Raw genomic sequence first — 22,538 nt, forward strand, 5'->3', positions numbered from 1 at the left:
GCGTTCTCGGCGTGATGCGTACTTCGAATTGGAACAGTACTTGGTCTCCGACTGATGACGTATCACGAGTACACGAGAACGCAAGTACGCACAAGTACGCATATTGAGAAACGCCCTTTGTCTCCCTGTTGGCCATGCTGGTCATCTGTTGTCTTCCGGTATCTTCTCCGCACGCGACCTTTCCTCGACCAATGAGATAAGCGGTAATCTGAATTGTTATACTCGTGCTAAGTGTGCTGTCAGCTCATTGATCACAGAGCAGGAGAGGGGCTGGGAATTATGTTTTCCAACAAAGCATTAAATCCATTAACATTTATAGACTTTTTGTGATTCTCACTGTATTACGGGACAAAGTGCGTCCCTTATTAGCTCAATACGGGACGTGTACTTTTGTTTCTAAATACGGGATGATTCCGTATTTTAAGGGACGGTTGGCAACCCTAACCTGGAGGAACGTTGTTTCGTTTCACTGTGTACTAACTGTATATGGTTGAAGTGACAATAAAACCAACTTGACTTGACTTGACTTGTAACAGTAGTGCTTATAATATTAAAAAAAAACCGTAAGATGACTCATGTCAATTAGTTGTATGGCTTCAGTCAAATTGATTCATATATTAAGTCTGCACATATTACTTGTGTTTGGTGACCCATTGTGGTCATATTATAAAAGAAAATGTGGCAGTTCAAATGAGCTCCTTCTATGATTTTAATAATGTTTTTAGAAAATGAACCAGAATATTTTACCCTCACATGGCAGCAGGAAAAATCCAATTTTGTTGATGCAGTTGGCAGTCATCACTTTGTCTTGCAAAGTTTGCACAAACAGATATATAAAATATACAGTATGTGTCATATCATTTAGTTAACATATGGTTGTGATCAAATACTCACATATATTTTATATTTGTTTTACATTTGAAAAAAATAATAACTTTATTTAACTAAAAACAAAGGTACTATTCTTAAAAAGCCAGGAAAAGTTGTTAAATATTTGTCAATTCTTTGCACTAGGCTTGTAATGCATCTGCCATAATTGAGAAATAAGATCAGCATAAAGTGCAAATTTATATCAACAGTGCCACCTGCTGGACACTCATTAAAGTAACAAGATGAGAAGATGATTTTCCCTTTACGTACACTGCATTGACAAAAATACTCACTCGTCTGCCTTCACACACATATGAACTTGGGTGACATCCTGTTCTTAATCCATAGGGTTTAATATGATGTCATCCTTTCCACCTGTAACAGATTCAACTTTTCTGGAGATATTTAGGAGGAATTTATGTATTTATGGGAATTTTTCACCATTCTAAACTAAAAATACTCTCGATAGAACTCAGGTCAGCTGATAAGTTGCTTCTAGTTGTCCCTAGAAGCAGGCTAAAAACAGAGGAGATCGGGTCTTTGCGATTGCTGTGCCCAAACTTTGGAACAGTCTGCCTCTTGAAATTGGGATCTCTCCAACCCTTGACATTTTTCAAACCCGTTTGAAAACACATTTTTACTCTCTAGCTTTTAATTGTGACTGAGTTTTGTTTTGTTCTTTGTGTGTGTTTGATCTACTTTTTACTTGTTTACTATGTACAGCACTTTGGTCAACCTGCGTTGTTTTTAAATGTGCTTATAAATAAATTGATTGATTGATTCTTCAAGAAGTGCATTTGTGAGGTCACACACTGATGTTACAGAAGGCCTGGCTTGCAGTCTCCACTCTAATTCCTCTCAAAGGTGTTCTGTTGGGTTGAGGTCAGGACTCTTTGCAGGTCAGTCAGTTTCTTCCAAACCAACCATCATCCATGTCTTTATGGACCTTGTTTGGTCCACTGGTGCTCAATCATGTTGGAACAGGAAAGGGCCAACCCCAAACTGTTCCCACAAAGTTGGGAGCATGAATTTGTCCAAAATGTCTTGGTATGCTGGAGCATTAAGAGTTTCTTTCACTGGAACCAATGAACTAAGCCAACCTGTAAATAAACACAATTTGGTCAAATTATTTTACATTTACTCATATTTGAAAAACAAAAACAGAACTCATAGGAGTCTTTAATCTCCTAAAACCTCAAGTCAAAACAAGATACAAAACAAGTACATCCTCACATAGTGACAGTGGGTTTTTTAACAGCATAACAAAATTTAGTCCCCATTGTTTAAAAGTATTAAACATTCTATTAAACAAAACAATATATAAGATTCAGAAAAGCAAAGTTGTAAATTTCCCAACATCAGGATACAGGATCTAAAAGGTTAAAACCTTTTAGTTGGTTATTTCCATTTACATATTCTTCATACTCATATCAGCCTGGAGCATGCAAGAGCCTATAGCAATGAGTTTTTCTATTACAGCAGAGAAATATTGTAATAATACTAATATTATTGAAGTTTTCACAAAATGTTTGTAAAGACTTTACTTTTTAGACAATTCTTATTAAGTCACTAGTTATATAAGTTTCTTAATCTTATTTTCAAGAAGTAAAAAGCCAAAGAGCTGAAAAAAGACACGTACATGTAACTCAGTAAAGAGTATTTTTCCTTCTTATATTTTTTGATAAGTAAGTATGAAGTGGCTTGAAAGTAAAATACTCAAGTGTAATACCTTTGAACTGTTCTGGAGTAATTCTGCTTAGTGACGTTCCACCACTTCCCAGGACAACATGCTTAACATTTTTGAAACTTGGCATCATTTGACCTGCGATTTTATTTCATTGTTTTCAATTATATGCCCCTCGTTAATGCACATTCCAGAAGCATTGTTTCCTGTCTTGAAATTTTGCACATGGAAAAACAAACAAACAAATAAACAAATGTGTTCCTGATGTGGGACTCCTGTGAAGTCCACACTGTCTGATGAGTATCGAACACTGTCATTTCTGCATAAACAAGAAAACACAGATGAAAACTTTTGCAAAAGACTTTAACTGTGCAACACATTTGCAAAGCATCGACTAAATGCAGGACTAATTTTCAACTGAACGGCGCTCTGTGAACATAAACAGCGTGTTTAAGAACTTGTAAGGGAGAGGTGTGAAGTGTTGGTGTGAATTCTTGCGCTTGCATCTGTTTATTTAATATTCAATGTTATAATAACATCTGCTCAGCCCAGTTACCTCTGGACAGAAGTCCTGAGTGTCTCTCCGTTCAAAGGGTCCGAGTCTCTGATTCGAGGGCTATTACTACAATACGTTAACAGAAACTTATTTAAGCCGATTACGGCACTAACTACCTCCATCTGAATGCCTAACCCACTGTGAGCTAGCTGACGCACCCCACAAAACACCAATGTTTCTTTTATCCGGGATATATAAAAATATGCTTTCCTATTGTACTTCATAAACATGACAAGCAGGTTTATATTTCAAAATTCTTTGTACATATCCTGGTAGGCATGTTGGAATTTCCTTGTGCCTGAATGCATCTGTATTTATTATCAAACATTTGGTACAGTAAGAAAAGGAATGATAACACTCATCTGTGTGTAAGCTATTAATATTCTTTCAAAATTACATTGTAAGAAATTGGATCAAATTGCAACAGAGTTCTGGCAGCTGGGCTTGCCAGCAATAAACTCTGTTTTCATGGTTTGCGCAACAGGTTTGCAAGAGCAAAGCTTTTAACTGGGTTATGGTGCTGTGTTGTCAAGAAAATATAAGTTTTACAGTATAGTGCTGTTAGCCATTGAATTTCAATGAGTCTTTGCATTAACCAAAGGGGGAAAAACCCTTTACAATACAGCACTGTTCAGAATTCAAAATAGTACAATTACAATTAGATTTACAACTAAACATTCACTTTTGCTTCCAGGATGATAAATTGCTTGAATTCTTGTTTCTAGATATAAAGTAGATATAAAGAATTCATGTTATAAAACATTTAGGTTAAATGTAATAAATATTTTAAAGAATATATAACCAAAAAATATTGACAGCAACTTAAAAGGAGGAGGTCAAACAGGAAGATCAAATACACAAAACATAATCATCAACATCATCATAATTCGCTTTACACTTTACGCTTGACACATAATGTTCCAACCTCTCATTCTGGTCTCTGTTTGACCCTCTGGCTATTTATTTATTTGTCTTTAACAAGTCGCCTTCTTTCTTCTTCTAGTTCTTCGCAGAAGTTTAATTAATTATCGTCAACGCCTAATGGAGGGTGTGGGATGTGTAAAAATGTGTGAACAAAACCGATTCAATATAAAACTTGTCAGAAATTTGTTGGCACCTAGTTTTAAATACCCTTTTAAGACTCCACCTCCTGGTCACCAATATCTTAAGCTTTCCATTTTGAGGCATCAAACAGAACTTCCTGTTAATGCTGATGGTAAGACACCCAAAACCTTCATTCTGTGAAACTCTGAGATTTTCCAGTTTTCATGGCTTTGAATTTCCCAAGATTTTAACTTGTATTGCCTTTTATTATATTTCCTTCATATAGATGGCAAGGCTGTGGCACCTCCTGCTCCTGTGCTGGGCATGGAGCCCTCTGTGCCTTTCATCCAGTGTGAGCTTCATTGGTACACCAGAGGAGTGTAAAAAGGCTCACTTTGTCCCTGGTTACAACCTGGCTGGAGAAGGCTTTGACATTGTGATGATGGAAAGAAAAGGCGCCTATGTCATCGACACTGAAACGTGGAAACTTCAAGATGGCACTTGCAGAATGTACAGAAACAGCTACATGAATCAGGTAAAACAGAAGGTCCCTGTCGCAGTGCTGGACTGGAGAATGCTCCCCAAGTGCAGTTTATCAGTCTCCAGTACACTCTATGATTCTGCTGAAACGCTTGCTAATGATTCCACATCATCTGTGTCCAATGACTGGAAAGTTGGCCTTGATATTCCTGTTTCTGGTAGCGTTGGACTTGGGGTTGGTTTTGGAGGCTCCCACTCCAAAGAATCTACCTTCGCCATGCAAAAGTCAAAACAAGATCGCTACACTTTCTTTCGCCATTCTGTCAAGTGTAACTTCTACAGGTGAGTATTTGAACAGAATTAATTCAATTCCTAAAAACTACAAATAGTAAATAGTCCTATATATGCAAATCTTTCTATGTTATTCCATTAGTTATGTTATTTGCAGACAGACAAACTCATCCACAGTATTTTATCATATGGGTAAAATTTTATTACCTATATTATATTATTGCTTACATTTCTTAATTTTTTGTTTTATTTCTGTCCTTTACAGTTACAGACTAAAAGCAAATCCTCCACTGAGTCATGATTTTGAATCAGTTGTGAAGGCCCTTCCTTATTATTCATCTGCAACCAAGCATTTATACCGGAATTTGGTTGAGACATATGGCACACATTACATCACACAAGTGTATCTAGGAGGAGAAATGAAAGCCATCACTTCCATCAAGACCTGTCAGGCGGCCATGAATGGCCTGTCAGCTACAGATGTCAACGACTGTCTCACAGTGGAGGCCTCAGCTAGTTTCATGAGCTCTGCCAGCATTAAAACCATGAACAAACATTGCGAGGGAATGAAGAAGAAGTTAAACCATGGGCAAAGTTTCAGCAGTACATTTAGTGAGCGATTCACAGAGATCATTGGTGGACACCTTAACGGAGCTGATATCCTCTTTCAAGGGCAATCAACACACGTTATGAAGGACTGGGTCAGCTCTCTTAAATCCATACCTGATGTGGTCCGATACAATATAAAGCCCATGTACATGATTCTGCCAAGCAGCCATTATGCCAGGGCGGGACTGAAGCTAGAGGTGGAAAAGTACATTAAGAAAAATGCATTGATGAAAAAATGTTCTGAAACCTGTAAGATTGGATCCAGATCCAGCAAAAGAGATCCTTGCGCTTGTGTCTGTAATGGTAATACAAATATCAAGTCGAACTGCTGTCCTGCTGGGAAAGGTCGTGCAACATTGAAGGTGTTCAATCTTTATGCAAAGGGTCTATATGGAGACCGGTGCACTCAGACAGATGGTTCAGTAGAGGTGACATATGGTTACCAGATAGGGCGCACTGCTATTATACCAAACAATGATAATCCCAGATGGTCGGAGGTATTTGACTTTGGACCAATCACAATTAACATGAAAGACAAATTGGTGTTACATGTATACGATGAGGATAGTTACTGGAACAGTGATCATCTTGGGGGGTGTGAGGTTAAACCACGTAAAGGCTGGCGGGATTACAGCTGCGTGCTTAATCACGGTACACTCTTCTTTTCCTGCAAAGTAGAGTGTGCACCAAGCCTAGGTGGTGACTACTGTGACGAGTATATCCCCTCACCCATGAGTGCCTCTTTGGCCAAAGTCTTTCATACCAGAAATGGTATCCTTATTGGAGAAACTGGTGAGCAGCATGGCAAATTAGTCAGGCTGGGAGTTGAAGTAGGACAAAGGGAGACTATGTGATGCATACATTACTTTTATATTGTTGCTTCTCATTTCTGCTTAACTGCTTAACCATTCCTGCCTCATATAGTAATCGCAAATATATTGCAATATTACTGCATTCATGTATTCTTATTAAAAAATGTGCCAGTAAAGCAGTCACAAAAACAATATCGGTGTCTGTGCGTTTGCTTCATTTGTGGTGATGTTCATTGACATTGTGAAAAGATAAATAATAGAAAGAAGATCCAGGACTGTTGAGCAGCTAGAATCTTGTATGAGAAGTTCAAAAGACTCTCAGCTGGTCTCCTGAGTTCCCAGACATTTACAGGCCGATGTTAAAAAAGGGGGGTAAACGTGACCCTGTCTCAACTCTTTTTGTGATATGTTGCTACCATCAAATTCAAAATACCCTTAAAATTTTTGTTTATGTTTCTTTGTTTTATTATGAACAAAATATGGAGATTTCAGATGATTACACTTTATTTTTATTTAGATTTTACACAGCATCACTTTTTTTTTTTTAGAATTGGGATTTTATTTTTGCTTAATTTATTAATGACAAACATATTTGTAACACTTTCAAAACCCAGTATTCTTGTACTCTGTAAAACAACATCATTGCGTGCATTTGCATGTATCTCTTGCGTTGTTTGTCCAATAAAATCTACATTATCTATCTGAATTATTGTGTCACTAGATGTCAGACTAAAAGCTATCCATGATCCAGTTTTAAGGCATTAAAGGTCTGTGGGTAGTGATTTCACATGTGCCACTTTACACTCTTAAATGAAAGAAAACTGAGGCAGTTCTCTCCGTGAGTATCTGTTAACATGAAGTTTAAAGCTTCACGTGGGAAACTTATATTAGGATGATATGTGTGTATTTGTTGAGCTTCTTTGAACCTTTAAGGAAGAAAAAGCTCATTTTGTGCAGAACATCTTGAAAATACGTATGTATGCTTCAATAATGTGGGAGTGCCAGCAGCAAGCTGTAACTCTTTCATTGTGAAACTGTATAGGCATTAAAGCATACATGTGAATTTGTTTGCCTTCTTGTATGCATATAGGGCATGCATGAACACATCTGCAATCTCCAAAGAATTCATTTCGGTAGATCAATGCGTGGATGGTTGCATGCATACATGTTTTCACAGAGCAGATGCAACTATGTTCCCCATGTGTATTGCGTATTTACAGAAGCACAAAGAGTCCTCTGAGGATCCCGACCAATCACTTTGCCTCTGTGTGATGGCACACCTCCTGTCTGCGTTATAAATAGAGAATAGATGCATCAATTCCCTCGGGTCAAACAGCTCAAGTTCAAAAACTTCATCTGGCTGTTTTGACAGAAGGGAAAAGGCACACTCCACAAAGACAGACGGTAGCTGGTAAACAGTGTAACCCTACTATTACAGAGTCACAGTTATAATGTGTTAACTGCATAATGAAGCGTAAAATGCATGTTTATAGTTCTGACTGTTATGCAGCCAGCAGGATCCTGACCAATCATTGATTTCACATTGAAATATTAATAACATTATTTATTCCTGCGCAGAGAAACATGGAAGGTTTATAAGTTATACAGAAAATTAAAAAAAAAAAAAAAAAAAAAAAAAAGAAAGCTATGGAAAAGTTTAAAGTCTGTTATGTGTGTTTCCATCATTTCTACATGAAACTAGCGCCTCTTTGTGGTACATATGTGAACTGCAACTTATTACAGCACTTGAGCAGAAATCCAGTATGGATGTGTGCAGTAACCCTGCAGCACAGGATGGACAGCAGCAGAAGAAGCCAAACATCTTTATGCAAACCAAACATCCACATTTATGCAAATAAAGGAAACCTTTGTTCTAAATGCACATGTGCAAAATTCCAGATATTTCCCTGTACAAACCCCACCTGTCATGATCTGAACATACACACTGTTTTTGCAACTATTATGTCCACATATGTATTTAAATACAGAGACATTCCTCCAATCCACAAATTTTTCGAATAAAATAAGGTGAAAGAAAATGAAGAAATGGATGGATGAATGAAGGAATACATATATTATATAACTAATTTATAAAAAAACAAAAACAAAAAACAATAACAAACAAACAAAAAAAAAACCATCAGAAGTATTGGAATATAGCTGGTCAAGATATTGGTAATTTTAAAAAATCTTTGGGGTTTTCTGGCTTCTTCAGCCAGAGCAATGACACACATGCTTGAGCGACTGGTGATTTTAAATTTGTTATAGGTGTGAAAACTCGCCTTATGACACCTGAGGCTCCAGCATACCTGTAACTCCAAACTGGAGAAACAAAAGAAAATGGTTGGACAAATGGATGGTTTTATTGTTTGTTTTTTTGATGGAAGGAATGTGTTTGGACTCATTTCTGTTTTTTATTGTGAAAAAAATTTACAAAAAGGTCAAAGTAAAGGTGGAGTGGAAATTGTTTAACTCTCAGACGTTTGAGGATGTCAAAAGCTTACTTGATCTCACCAGCTTTTAAAATATATATATACACTGGATTATGACCCTGTAAGCTTATGTACAAACATGTTACATGGAAAGGAAGTTTTTCCTCTAACATTGTGCAACACATTTAAAGAACACAGTATCACATTACTTTCTCAGAAACAGAACTACGCCCTGTGATCGCAAACAGGCTGTTTGTGTACGTGTAAGGGCGAGGTGAGCCATAGTGGTGTTAACTCAGCCCGTTTTCAACTTTTCACTCTCACATTTTTAGGTTCTTGTGTTTAATAGTTTTTATACGACCAACTGCTTTAAAAATGCGGAATCCAGTAGTTAGAAGTTCCAGACATACAATTTTTTTAATTCTCTAGTCAGACGCCCACAATCAATACTCTTCACATTTGTTATTTCTTAAATGCTTCTCTGGACTTCACATTTGTTCATTTTGGGTTGGGATACAGGACATATGAAAGCAAAGTTAAAGCAAACCTTAAAACAAAAGATGTCTTGAAACATGCATTTTGCTTCTGTTTTGCCGTCGTATTTATTTTCTAAATGAATCCATTTATTTGGGACTCAGTCTGACAGTAAACATTTTCTTTTTGTTTATGTTCAGATTGATAATTTCAGAAAATTCTTCATGTGAAACAAAAAACAAAAAAACCTGTTTTAAAGAAGTCTCTGTGAGACTTTTTGAACATAGTGTGACGTGCACATAATGTGTGAATGCTGATAATTAGATGAGCCAGTATCGACTCCACCTCCAGCATATTAATGTTACAGTATACAGTCAGTCGGACTTTCACAGCACAATCACAGTTTGCTGTTCACAGTCAAGGTAAGGTCTTCTTCATAGTCATTATGAAACTATTGCACTGGGCTGAAAGTGTCAATTTAAAGATTGCTTTGTTTAACCATTTTATTTTTGTTCTTCTGTTATTTTTTTATTTCATCTACACAGATGTTTATGCTGTGGCACCTCCTGCTCCTGTGCTGGGCTTGGAGTCCTCCATGCCTTCCTTCCAGCGTGAGCTTCATTGGTACACCAGAGGAGTGTAAAAAGGCTCATTTCATCCCCGGCTACAATCTGGGTGGAGAAGGTTTTGACATTGTCAAAATGGAGAGGAAAGGAGCCTCCATCATCGACACTGAAACGTGGAAGACTGGGAATGGCTCTTGTAAGCTGCAGAGAAACCCCTTCATGAAAAAAGAAAAGCAGAAGGTACCTGTCGCTGTGGTGGACTGGAGAATCATCCCCATGTGTGATTTGAAGGTCTACAGCATAGTCTACGACTCAGTTGAAAAGTTTGCCAATGATTCTGTGTCAGCTGTCTCCAATGACTGGGAAAGCGGCCTTAATTTCTCTGTAGACCCCACTCTCCCTTTTCAGCCAATTTATGGAGGTTCCCGATCAAAAGAATGCACCTTTGCCATGCAAAAGTCAAAGAAAGACCGTTACACCTTCTTCCGTCATTCTCTCTCTTGCAGTGTTTACCGGTGAGTGTGGTTTGCTCTTTACCAAATGTGTATGTTGGTTAACTTAGCTTGAATTTTTCCATTTTCTTAAACCTATAGCAAAAGCAGTTAAAAAGCAAATTGGTTAAAAAAAGACAATGAATTAACTTTTTCTTTGATTGAGATTTGAATTAAGAAGTTATAACCACTGTTTGTGATCCATGTCTTTTACAGCTACAGACTGGCAGCAAAACCTCCACTGACTCATGAATTTGAATCAGCTGTGAACTCCCTTCCTGCTTATTCACAAAAAACACAGGCATCATATCGCATTTTGATCGATACCTATGGTACGCATTACATAACACAAGTTCTTCTAGGAGGAGACATGAAGGCCATCACTGCTGTCAGGACATGCGAAGCGACCATGAACGGCCTGTCAGCAACATTAATCAATGATTGTTTGTTAGTCGAGGCTTCGAGACGCTTTGCTCATTCTAATAGCATTAAGTCAATGATGCAGTACTGTAACTCAATAAAGAAAAAGCTGTCCATGCCAAGCTTTAGTGGTAAATTTCATGAGCGGTTCACAGAGGTCACTGGTGGAAACATCGATGGAGCTGACATACTCTTTCAAGCGCAGTCAGATGCTTCTGTTTATAAGAAATGGCTCAACTCACTAAAAACTACACCTGATGTGGTCCAATACAACTTAAAGCCGCTGCACACCATACTGCCAGCTAATCATTCTGCCACTGCTGGACTGAAGTTGGAGGTGGAGAAGTACATTAAGAGAAATGCTCTGCTGAAAAACTGCTCAGAAACCTGTAAGATTGGCCACAGAGTGAACAAAAGAGATCCTTGTGCTTGTGTCTGCAACAGTAACCAGAATGTCAAGGCAAACTGCTGTCCTGCTGGGAAAGGTCTGGCAACCTTAAAGGTGTTCAAACTTTATGCAAAGGGCCTGTATGGTGACTGCTGTACTAAGACAGATGGTTCAGTGATGGTTAAATATGGTAAACAGGTAAAGCGCACTGCCATTATACTGAACAATGATAATCCCAAATGGTCAGAGGTATTTGAGTTTGGACCCATCAATCTCAACAGTAAAAATAAACTAAGTTTTATGGTTTATGATGAAGACACATACTGGAACAGTGATCTGCTTGGCAAGTGTTCAATTGACCTGCGTAGCGGAAACGTGACCGAAAGCTGCATGTTTAAGCATGGCACCTTCTTCTTTTCATACAAAGTGGAGTGTGCGCCAAATCTTGGTGGTAGGCTTTGTCGAGATTACGTGCCGATACCTTCTCATCCCTTTCTGACCGAGGCCTTCGCCAACAGCTATGAGATGCTTGTTGTAGAGCCAGGAAAGATTTATGCTAAAAGACTGAATGATGATACCGAAATCTGATTTCACCATAAATACGTTTCATTAACCTTTGATGTTATTTCTTTGCTTTTTAATTTTGCTTTGTCTTTTATGTAAAAACATATCTTTGCAATTCATCAAATGCATTCACAGGCAACTTTATGAAAAGCATTGTTGATTCTTTTTCAAGCTTTTCTTTGTACTATCAATGTTCAAAATCTGCAAATTAAAGCACCGGCAAAGACAGCGCTGCTTTTGTGTGATTTGTCTTATTCAGTGCAATTTTTTCAATAATATTGCCAAATCACAGCTAAATATTTTTATTAATAATAAATTAATAACAGCTAACCCAAACAGGCCTAGTAAAATGCAGAGTTACAGATAATATAATATAATATTAATTTATTATGTTAAAATATGTATTATTATTAACATTAAGCACTAGTTATTAGTTTTGTAAGACTCATTTTGAAGCGGAATATTTTATTTTCTAATATGTATTTAAAAAAATAATAACTGAGCATGGTTTCATACCAAAGTACTTCATCTATAGATTTTATTTCATCACTACAAACTACAGTATTATTTCAGTTATTATTATTGTGGATTAAATATTTTATGTCCATTAGTTGTGCACTTTCTTCTATAAGTATATGTATTTAGGAAACACCAGGAATATAAAGAACATAAAGTATAATCTAAAACCTGTGGATAGCGACAACAAAAACATGAGATAAAACACCTGAATGCACAACCGAGACCTCAGACATCAGTCGTTAGACAGTCAACACTTCCCTCTGCTGGACTGAACCGGTCACTTTGACATGAGATTCTGGACGTTAGTGCTTCTGATACAGCTCTGCCTTCCACAGTCACGGTCTGCTTTGTTAAATGGTCCAATGCATCAATAACAACCAGCATTAGGTCAACTCTGTCTAAAAGTGGGATTTTTGGGCTCAATGAGCAAGTATTCCACTAAACTTGCAGTGTGTAGCATCTATCTGTTAGATTGAAACCCTTAATTAACAAGTTCAAGCGAGCCTGAGGCTGCATTCTGATTGGCTTATGGCTCCTGTTGATTACTGAGCAGAAGTAACTAATAATAAAAGGAACGATAGGCTGATATGATCAGGATATTTAAGACAGCGTACCAACCAGTGTTAGGTTACAGGTTTATTTTTCTTACTGCATTCAGAATGTCTTACTGCGTGTGAAATAAACAAAGACTTAGTTAATAAATAAAGACATGTTTACAACAAAGACTGTGCTAAAATATTCAGTAAGATTCTGACAGGCTTCGTGGCATTCGACTTTTTTACACAATGACAACAAAAGATTTAACAAGTAAATCTAAACAGGTTCATATTAGAGTTAGTTCTCATACTGTGCTCAGCTTCTTGGGTGTTTGTGTATGTGTGTTATGTAGTAGAATAACACCTTTCTCTATACGTTTGCTACAACAGTACTTTTAGCATCACCACTGCCACCATCGTTAATATGACGTCTACGAGATGAACTGCAGTTTTGACACTTCCATGTTGGCTTCATTTTTCAGTCTTGTGGATGCTTGATAACTACCAATTGAACTGTCCCTCAATCATAACTAACAGGCTTGAAAAAGAATCAAGAAAAAGGAAAATAGTAAAAATAAAATAAAATAAAATACCAGCTTTGTGGTGCATTAACTTTTAAATATAAACCATCCTTTAATGTTAATATGTAACATCAAAGACCCTTTTAAGCCTTCTTTAAAAGAAGTAAAAAAGCTTTTTTTGAGCTTTCTTTTCCTTTACAGAGCATCGTCTCTACAAAGGGATCCCATCTTTAAATACTTTAAAATAAATAAATACAAAAATGTGTGAATGCAGTTTGTTAAGTATAGACAGATTACACTTGCAGACGTGACTCCTACTTTCACATATAAATAGCACAGATACCAGCAGCTTTAGCCTGTTACCATTAAGCAGTCAGGGCAGGCAGTAACCTCTGTGCTGCAGGCTTTGAAAAAGACTGGGTTTCAAGGACTACAATTGTGTGTATTCAAGGTCCATCAAAGCTTTTGCACCATATAGAGTAGCAGCATGCATCAAGCGTGCACACTCTGTGTTGTCCTTGGTGCTGACAGTCATAACTTCAGAATCTAAAACATGAGGCGATGTGTTGCCACTGAAGCAACTTCCCCCAGGGACCAAGAAGCTTTTGAAGAATTCAAATCGTCTTCCAGTTTCAACCAGAGGGACCAGGTGACCAAATGAAGCTCTGGGGACATTGTTTTACCCCAAGAAAGTCCCTGATCATGTGATAGTATTTTGAAGGATCAGGAACCTTTCCCACTAGGGCTTGTAATGTTGAATATTTCTAGGCAACTTCCCACTGTATGATTTTGGAGCTAGCATGAGATGGCACAGAACGCAACAGATGCCTAAAAGACCCTTTCAGCATTGGTGTTTACGCTGTGGTGCAGGAGTCAGGTGAACTGGGATGAACTGTTATCTCAGCCTACTGCAGATTTTATATTTCAAAGGTGGTGCATTTCCATGTTTTAGGAACTGTTGTTGGCCACACAGACATGTATACCATTACACAGATTTACTTTGGTACATTTTCTAATTCATGGCTATTTTTAGACTTCACAACACAAGCATTGCTTGCCCTGCTTTTCCTAAAGGAGTGCCACAGGAATATGTAGAATAAGTACCTTTTAAAAATATATCTGCATTGCTGAACAATAACGAGCAGACCAATAAATGAAGAGGTAAAACCAGAAGCCCGAAGAGTCTGCCAGTGCACTTCCAGATTCATACAACACTACCATCTGTTTTGGTTTTGATAAATCTGTGGAATTAAAATCCCTATTCCAGACACTTAAGTGGATGGTTACACAAATCAAAGAGTCAGTAATAAATAATCTAATTATTTTATGCAATCTGATCAGGACTGCAAGACAATACAGAAGAAAAAAAATAAGAAAACAGGAATTTATTTACAAAAGCAGTTCTCATAATGCAACATTTAAATGTTAAACTTTATGGAATTAAATGGATATTTAGAGAATGGTACAAATGATAAATTTGACCTGCATAGTTTGCCCCTTCATAACAGTGGGGGTGAGTTTTGTAATCTACCTGGTGAGCTACCTGGAAAGCATCTGCTTGACACAATTCTGCTTCATGCCATTGAAGTGGACGTCTTTCCACTGTTGGACCCTTTTTCATGGAATATGTGACTAAGATTATTGCTCATACAACCCATCCAAGAAGTATTTCATTTAATGTGGTGAAATTCTCATATTTTCATAATACATTATTTAGTAATTGGTAAATAGTAATGTAATTAGTGCTAACTACAGCTGATATATAACTTCCTAACCAACCTAAGTGGTATTAGCTGATAAAAATAAGCACAGCAACATGTAGGTTGTCCACTAAAAATTTATTTGGTTCAGATTAAATCCATTTTAAATCAGTAAACCATGTGTATTATTAAGAGTAACTATACTCATGTTTCTTTGAAACGGGTGATGGTCTAATATCATTTATAAAATCTCTTTGTTTGCCCACAAGCTCCTCCTACAATCAGAACCAAGCACATGAGCTCTTTGGTGGAGGTAAGATGAGGAGTTGAGCAAATAAAATTGGCACACAGGTATATTTAAGGACCGGGAAGGGTCTAACCTTTATCAGAGGTGATGATGGTGATGATATGGTCGTGTTCCCTAGTAACAACTTATTAATCCAAATCTAAAACTTAATATGATACAATGCTTTTGAAGCATTTTATCATTTTCATTTCATAACAATAGCATTTACCCAAAATTTGAATGCCGCATGATATATCATCATGTTTACTAGTAACCAGCCATGATGGACTAAAATCACAGACCAAATGATACTGTCGAATGGTTATATTAGTATATGCAACTGACCATAAATAAACGATGATGGGTTTACTGCTTATCTTTGTTAGAATCAGCGGATTTACTAGAGTGATACACTCATTCCTCTCAGACTGTGCAGATATACAGAAAATGAGTCCAGTCCAGACAAATACTTTGACACAGAGTTCATCACACAGTACAGTACTGTTATGTATAATAAAGGAAAGTACATCAAAGTGCTGAGATCTGTGCCTTTATCCTCAATTTCTTCGAACTTGCTATCAAACAATGACCCCTTTACCAGCAACCATTATTCAGACTCACTCCTATTTCCAAAACAGGTCATCTTAGTTCTTCAACTTGACAGTCTCCTGCTGGTCTGGCTTATCCACACCCCATTCCTTCCTCCTTCCTTTGCTCTTAGAAGAAAAGAGACAGAGACGAGGGGATTTGCCTCACGGTAGGTAGCTGTTTTATGTGTAGCATATGAAAAAAGAGTTTTTTTGGTGAGGCTTGGCAAAGAGAGCCAGGAGCCCACTTGACGAGCAGCGGGTCTTAGAGCTGGATGATTTGTTTGGAGAAGCCCTCTCCAACCAAAAGGGGGATTAACTGCACACAGGTTCCCATGGAACCACAGCGAGATGGAGAGGGCTTGTAGAGGTCGCCACACCCCCACTTGACTAGAATGCATGCATGCATGTACACACACGCGAACAAAAACATAGATATGAACAGCACGCAAGAATTTGCACCTGTCCTCAAAGTACATTCCCATGGGCACAGAAACAGTAAGTAAGTAGGTGGGTCTTGTCTAGGCTGGTTTGCTGTTTACTTCACAACCTCTGGTCCTTCTTAAGTCGCAGCGCAGGATTTAATATCTGGTCGATCTACAGTTAACCACAGTTAAACTTAGGATGGTAAAATGAAGATCCTGAAATGCACAAGTAAATATAATCAATTTCTCTTTATAGCTAAAATGAATCATATTGCTTCTGAAGCCTGTTGTATTCGCCTCTTGTGTGAGATACTCTAAACCGACTAAACAGTAGCAAACATACTTTAGGTCCCAGTAGGAATTTATCAGGGAAAATAGAGATATAATTACCTCAACTAAAGAGGTTATGTACCTAGTTTGATTTATGTGTTTGTTAGTTTGTTTCACACAGTTATAAACAAATTTGTGAGAAAATTATAAAAGAATTGGAGTTTTTGGTTTTCTGTATTTGTATCCTGTATCAGGAATTTTGAAGAGACATTTTGCTTCATATTTTCATAAATACATCTCAAATTACAGTACAAAAAATTGGGAGAAGTTGTCTCTGTCATGATCCTGGGTCCTTTTGACCCAGCGTTTTGTGTTTTCTATTATGGTGATTTTGGTTCTGTTCCTTCTGTTTAGTGTTATTCTGTTCTGCCCATCTATTCCTGTGTTAAGTCCGCGTTTCCTAGTCTGTGTCCTTGTGTATGTGTTTCCTGTTTTATTGTGAAGGTCTGCGTCTTATGTGAGTGCTTTCAGTTGCCTCCCTTGTCTCGTCACGTTAATCACTCCCACCTGTGTCCCCCACCTGTGTGTAATCTCCCTGTGTTCTCTGAGTGTATTTTAGTCGTGTCTTGTGTCTTTGTCATTGCTGGTTCGTCTGTGTTATTCCCCTCCGTCATTCTGTGTCTGTTCCTCCGTCTTCCTGGTCATTCTCCCTGCAAGGTACCCTTGTTCGTGTTCTGGTTTTGTGTTAAGTTTTAGTTTTCCCAGTTTAGAGTGTTTTCGGTTCTGCTTCTCGCCACCCTTTCTTTTGTGTTGTACTTCACCCTTTGTAAATAAAGCTCACTCGCTACTACGCAGTCTGCATCTTGGGTCCGTTACTAATCCACACGGCCTGCCTCGGCACCCAGTGACAGTCTCCATGTTCTCTAGAAAATACCACAAATCATTCTGGAGCCAGGGAATCAGTTCATGGACAGTGTGAATGGATGTTTTATGCAATATAAAGCTGCTCTTGCTGATAAGCTGCTTCGGTTTTTATCATTATCCATCCATTTTCTTAACTGCTTCTTCAACATAGGCGTCGCGGCCTATTCCAGCTATCACAGGGCAACAGAGAAGGTAGACCATAGACAAACTGCCTTTCCACTGCAGGGGAACTGACAACCATCACATCCACACTTATAGTCAGTTTTTGAATCACATGCATGTATTTGTATTGTGGGAACACTCGGGAAATGCAAGCAGGCCAAAGAAGACAAGTTAACTTTACACAGAAAGACCCTAACCAACCAGGAAGTTTGAAACAAGAAATCTCGTCACTGTGCTGCTGCCTGGTTCTTTGGTGAATTCTTCCTCAGACTGTAGTGGCTTACTGGTCCTCTCAGGTTTTACTTAGTACATCAGTGATGCATCACACTATGGTATGATAAGTCAAAATGCCTGGAGTGTTGTTTTTTTTTTTTTTTTGTTTGAGGTTTTTTTTTTTTTTTTTTTTAGAAAAAAGCAAAAATTTTCTTTATATCCAGACTACGCCCACCATGAGCTGTGATCTCCAGCATGCTCAAGAAGAATTCAAGCAAAAAATAAAAGATGAACTGGTTGCTTTCAATAACTTAGAGCTTGTGACCGAACTCTAGATTTCAGATGCCCTTTGTAATTCTAAATGTAATGTCTCTGTTTACAGTATTTTATGGCCTACACAGAGAAGCACAACATCCTGTGTTATTTTCCACCTGCAGACCTTTGATCACTTCTACTGTATCTAGCTACACCTGCAAAATAAGAGTAAAATCACTCTTTAGTTTCTTGAATCTATGTATTTGTTGATTTGCTTTTTTTTCCCACTTCAATAAATATGCCTTTCAGTTGAGATAAAATATTATAACTTCTCACCTTGGGGACAAGGAACATTTTTAACATACTGCGTACTCAGGTGATAAAAATATTGCAGATGACCTCTTGTTCTTGAAATCACTTGGTCAGCAGAAGTGAAACAGTGGCGAGAGCTGTGCTCTTCTGAGTGGGACGAGTGTAGAAGCAATGTTCTCACAGCCTGTTTGCAGTAAGATGAGGAGGTCACTGATGGTCTGGTGATGCAGCTGCTGCCATCTGCTGGTGCCAAATGTATTTTCATTGTATATGTACCAAGAATCTGAAATAAATGTTTGGTACATTATCTTTTTGCATTTAAATGTAATTTCTTTCAAAAAATAATAATTAGGGTTTTTTTGTGCAAATGAGTTTTATAGTTTTGCTGGAAGTCTGATTTAATCAGATAGCACACCAAGAAAGAGTGGTGTTGGTCTTAAACTTACTGCTGTGTAAGCTTATCAAAAAAATATACTTCATATATTATATTTAGGTAAAATTTATTCTGTATTTCAAATTTAATGTAACTTTAATTTTTTATTTTAAATTTGCATGTTTGCATGTTCATTCATTTTCCCAGTTGAGTTGGATTTCTTTCAACCAAAAAAGTGTATTTTAAAATTATTTGTATTGTTATAAAAATAAATAACCATGATTTACTTTAACATGTGTTAAAGACACAGAGCTACTTTCCAGTATGTCTGTTTTTTAAATTTATTAAAAAAAAAAGTAAAGTAAGTTGGGAGTTAAAATTATTTGATTATATGTTAACTATTTGAATAAGTTAGTTTTACTTGTGAATTTATTATTTATTTATTCATCTTATACTGCTGTAAGCTAAAGACAATCCCCTATATACAAGGGAAAGTGGGGAGGAAGAACGTCCAGGAAACCATGGTTAGGGAGGTCAACCATCTGCTGCCACTGGTTGGATAATCATAATTTGACAAGATGATCTTATTCAGTTCAATTCAATTTCATATTATTATAAAATGATAAAATAATTTTCTTGTGCCAAATAACAACAACAGTTGCCTTAAGGCACTTTATATTGTAAACTAAAGAAATAACACTGAGAAAACAGAAAAAACCCCAACAATCATATGACCCCCTATGAGCAAGCACTTTGGTGACCGTGGGAATGAAAAAAATCCCTTTTAACAGGAAGAAACCTCCAGAAGAGCCAGGCTCAGGGAGGAGCGGCCATCTGCTGGCCTGCTGCTTGGTTGGGGCTGAAAGGAGAAATTCAAGACACAGACACACTGTGGAAGAGAACCAGAGATTAATAATAACTAACTTAATCGTAACTGTTTCTAAGTTTTAAAACTCATATTTTTAAGTTTTTGAATGGTCTCTAAGACAATACCAAATTAAAAGGAATTTATGAGAACATACATATTTATTTTAAGCACAAACCCATCAAATTGTCTGTAGATTTAACCTCTGCAGGGTATTTATATTTTATTTACTAAAATAAAATTAACTAAATAGAGAAATAATAACTGAATAAAAATAATTTTTGGTTGCCACATGCAACTAACATGAACTCCCAGGTAATCGGACTGAAAATAAAAAGCTTCTGGTTTCCGCGTGTGGAAATGAATACTGTCAATTCTGTGAAACGGAGCGCAAACCTTCGGTAACGTACACATTGGTGGTTTGGAGATTAAAGTAAACTGTCACAAAAACAGATTCATCACCGTGACAGCTGAAGTGTGAGCTAACTTTATTAATGTGCTCTCCAGACAATGATGACGTCTGTATTTCACACAAACCCTCATTATATGACATGCAGCACATGTGGGTATATGACTGAATTAGTGTAGCTTGCATGCTCCATGCTGGTAGACCCCCATGGTGATATCACTCATAAAGCAGCTGCTGCGGCTACCGCCCCTTCTATTAGACTCACCCAGTTGTTGTGACCGTCCATGGTAACCTGGGAAATCACGGCTCCCTTTTATCTCCCAGTACCACCCCAGTGGTGAAGCCTGAACAACTGGTAGCACTACTGTCAGCACCTCGCTTTATATGCCATGGACTGCTCAGTTCAGCTCAGCCTTGTGGCAAACATAGCACAGATTAGCATGCCAGCAGTTCTCTTCCCAAACATCTCTGACAGCATTAGCACATGCTCAGTGTAGGGCATATGTGAGAGCCAGCTGTCAAGTGGAGGGAATTCCTAGTGCTTCATTCAAGGTCGCTCCCACCATTCAAAGTAATGGTGCTCTGCCAGGACTCCCACGCAAGGTGTTAACTTGGTATCGCTCACAGTTTAGCTTGGACGTCCTGGCATTTCTAAGAGAGACTTAATTGCTGCTTTACATTTACACAGCAGGGCTACAGTGTGCGATCGGCACCTGTCGCACCACAGAGGGGGGTCGCAGCAAAGGCATCTGCAGCTTTATTTAAGGAAAAGCAGCAAACACTAAAGGGTAGATTTAAAAAAAATTCAGTTAAGTGCTGATAAATAAATATTACTCCTAATAACAAAGCACAACTGAGAGCATTGTCTGCACAAAACAGCAGACACTGCTGAATCTTTAACCTGCCTTAGTTCGTTTTTTAAAACTCTGGCTGCCCTGGATTAGTGTTGGTTGTGTTGATTTGTCCAATATATCACTGAGGATAAAATTGCTAATCACAAATGTGTCTTTGGTTGGATTCTGTACTTTCAAAGGTGGCATTCTTTACTTTGTATGCAAATCCAAAAAACAAAGCTCGTGCGGTATGTTAGGGTGTGAATAGAGTGGGGGGGCCTTTGGACAAATTCAACAATTCACGCTGATTTTAATTAAAGCCAACAGGGTACTGCATGCAACATTAAAGGCACAAAACACACAGGGCTACGTTTCAGACAAGTCGTCCTCTCTGTATTTGTCTCCTTTGTCACTCTTTCTAGTCCTCCCACCCTTGGTTGCCCCCTCCTTCACTTTAATCCAGTGGCAGAATTTCACTCGACAAGTGATCAAAGACCGTTAGCACGATGCCAGGTGCGGCTGTAGCTTCAACTGTTGACAACCACCTAGCAATTTTTCCCCCCTTCCTTTTTCTCTTCTCAGAAACCTAAACAAAGCTGGGCGAACTGCTGTGTGTGTTTGAGTCTGAGAAAAACAGTTTCTCTTTTTTTTAAGACTTTATTCGATTTTTTTCTTCCAGAAGGAGAAGTAGAAATGTTTTTTTCTTTCTTTTTGACGGTGATCTGTATTACCTAGTCTCCTGTCCCCCTCAGTGCACGGTGTGGTGGCCGGTTTGAGGAGTTCTGTGACAGTAAATTACAGCACTCTTGAGACAGACGAGCAGCAGGAGTTGAGGTACAGCGAGAGGATGCACGGCGGGGATTAGGCTTTATTAAGACTCAGCCACCACTCATAGGCACAACAACACAACATGCAGGTGTGTGTGTGAGCGAATAAGTGAAGGATATACAGCTCAAAGTATCTTTCTCAACCTATAGGTGGTCGGCAGTGAAGAAAGATACACATCAGCTCTAATAGGGATCTCATGTCTAAAAGTGTTCACTACTTTCTTGAAGAATGTTTCCAAACTGTACTGTTACATTGTTCACCAGCATATACTGACAGTATATATGGAGTATATGGTGATTTCTCATTATGCATAGGCCAGTAAAGGATTTGTGTGTTCTGTTAGCAATTTTTACTTTTATTTTGTTTAAGTCTCATAATATTTAAAGATGTGATGCATACTTATTTTTATTTAAATAGAAGAAGATGAAAAAAAATTAAGGAAAGCATTAAAAAAATACAACCTAGAGCCAAACCGTGGAAAATATCCATCCATTAGTTTGTGAGGCCTCTAACACTTTGAGCAATGCTTCATTAATGCCAATTGGAGTGTATTGTTAACAAAGGAAAAGCTTTGTTTTAAATTACTTTATACAGTACAAGTGAAAAATGTACGAACACTCCAGTTTGTCCAAGGTAACAGTTTAGCGATGATAAATAACCTTCAGTGAGAAGATAAGTGATTCTTTTTAAAGCAAAGTATGATAGGTTTCATGGACAACAAGAAAATAACCTAATTGGCTTCTTAAAGTCACCTCATCTGAAAATTATGAGTTTTCATAAACACAAAGCAATAATTTTGACTAAAATAACTACTGTAGATATAAACTCTATTGTTTTAC

General features: G+C 37.7%; 2 protein-coding genes across 2 annotated transcripts; both read left to right on the plus strand.

The window, feature by feature from the left end:
- Positions 1 to 6,466, plus strand: LOC134628755 (perforin-1-like). The gene is made up of 3 exons (XM_063475510.2): positions 1 to 203; positions 4,441 to 4,976; positions 5,191 to 6,466. Exons 2-3 carry the CDS (start codon positions 4,441 to 4,443, stop codon positions 6,386 to 6,388), a joined length of 1,734 nt encoding a protein of 577 aa, XP_063331580.1. The 5' UTR covers positions 1 to 203; the 3' UTR covers positions 6,389 to 6,466.
- A 3,195-nt stretch (positions 6,467 to 9,661) lies between these two features.
- Positions 9,662 to 11,781, plus strand: LOC134628757 (perforin-1-like). The gene is made up of 3 exons (XM_063475511.1): positions 9,662 to 9,674; positions 9,798 to 10,333; positions 10,526 to 11,781. Exons 2-3 carry the CDS (start codon positions 9,798 to 9,800, stop codon positions 11,703 to 11,705), a joined length of 1,716 nt encoding a protein of 571 aa, XP_063331581.1. The 5' UTR covers positions 9,662 to 9,674; the 3' UTR covers positions 11,706 to 11,781.
- The last annotated feature ends 10,757 nt before the right edge of the window (positions 11,782 to 22,538 follow it).

The sequence above is a fragment of the Pelmatolapia mariae genome, linkage group LG6, assembly GCF_036321145.2.
Source record: "Pelmatolapia mariae isolate MD_Pm_ZW linkage group LG6, Pm_UMD_F_2, whole genome shotgun sequence".
NCBI classification, from domain to species: domain Eukaryota; kingdom Metazoa; phylum Chordata; class Actinopteri; order Cichliformes; family Cichlidae; genus Pelmatolapia; species Pelmatolapia mariae.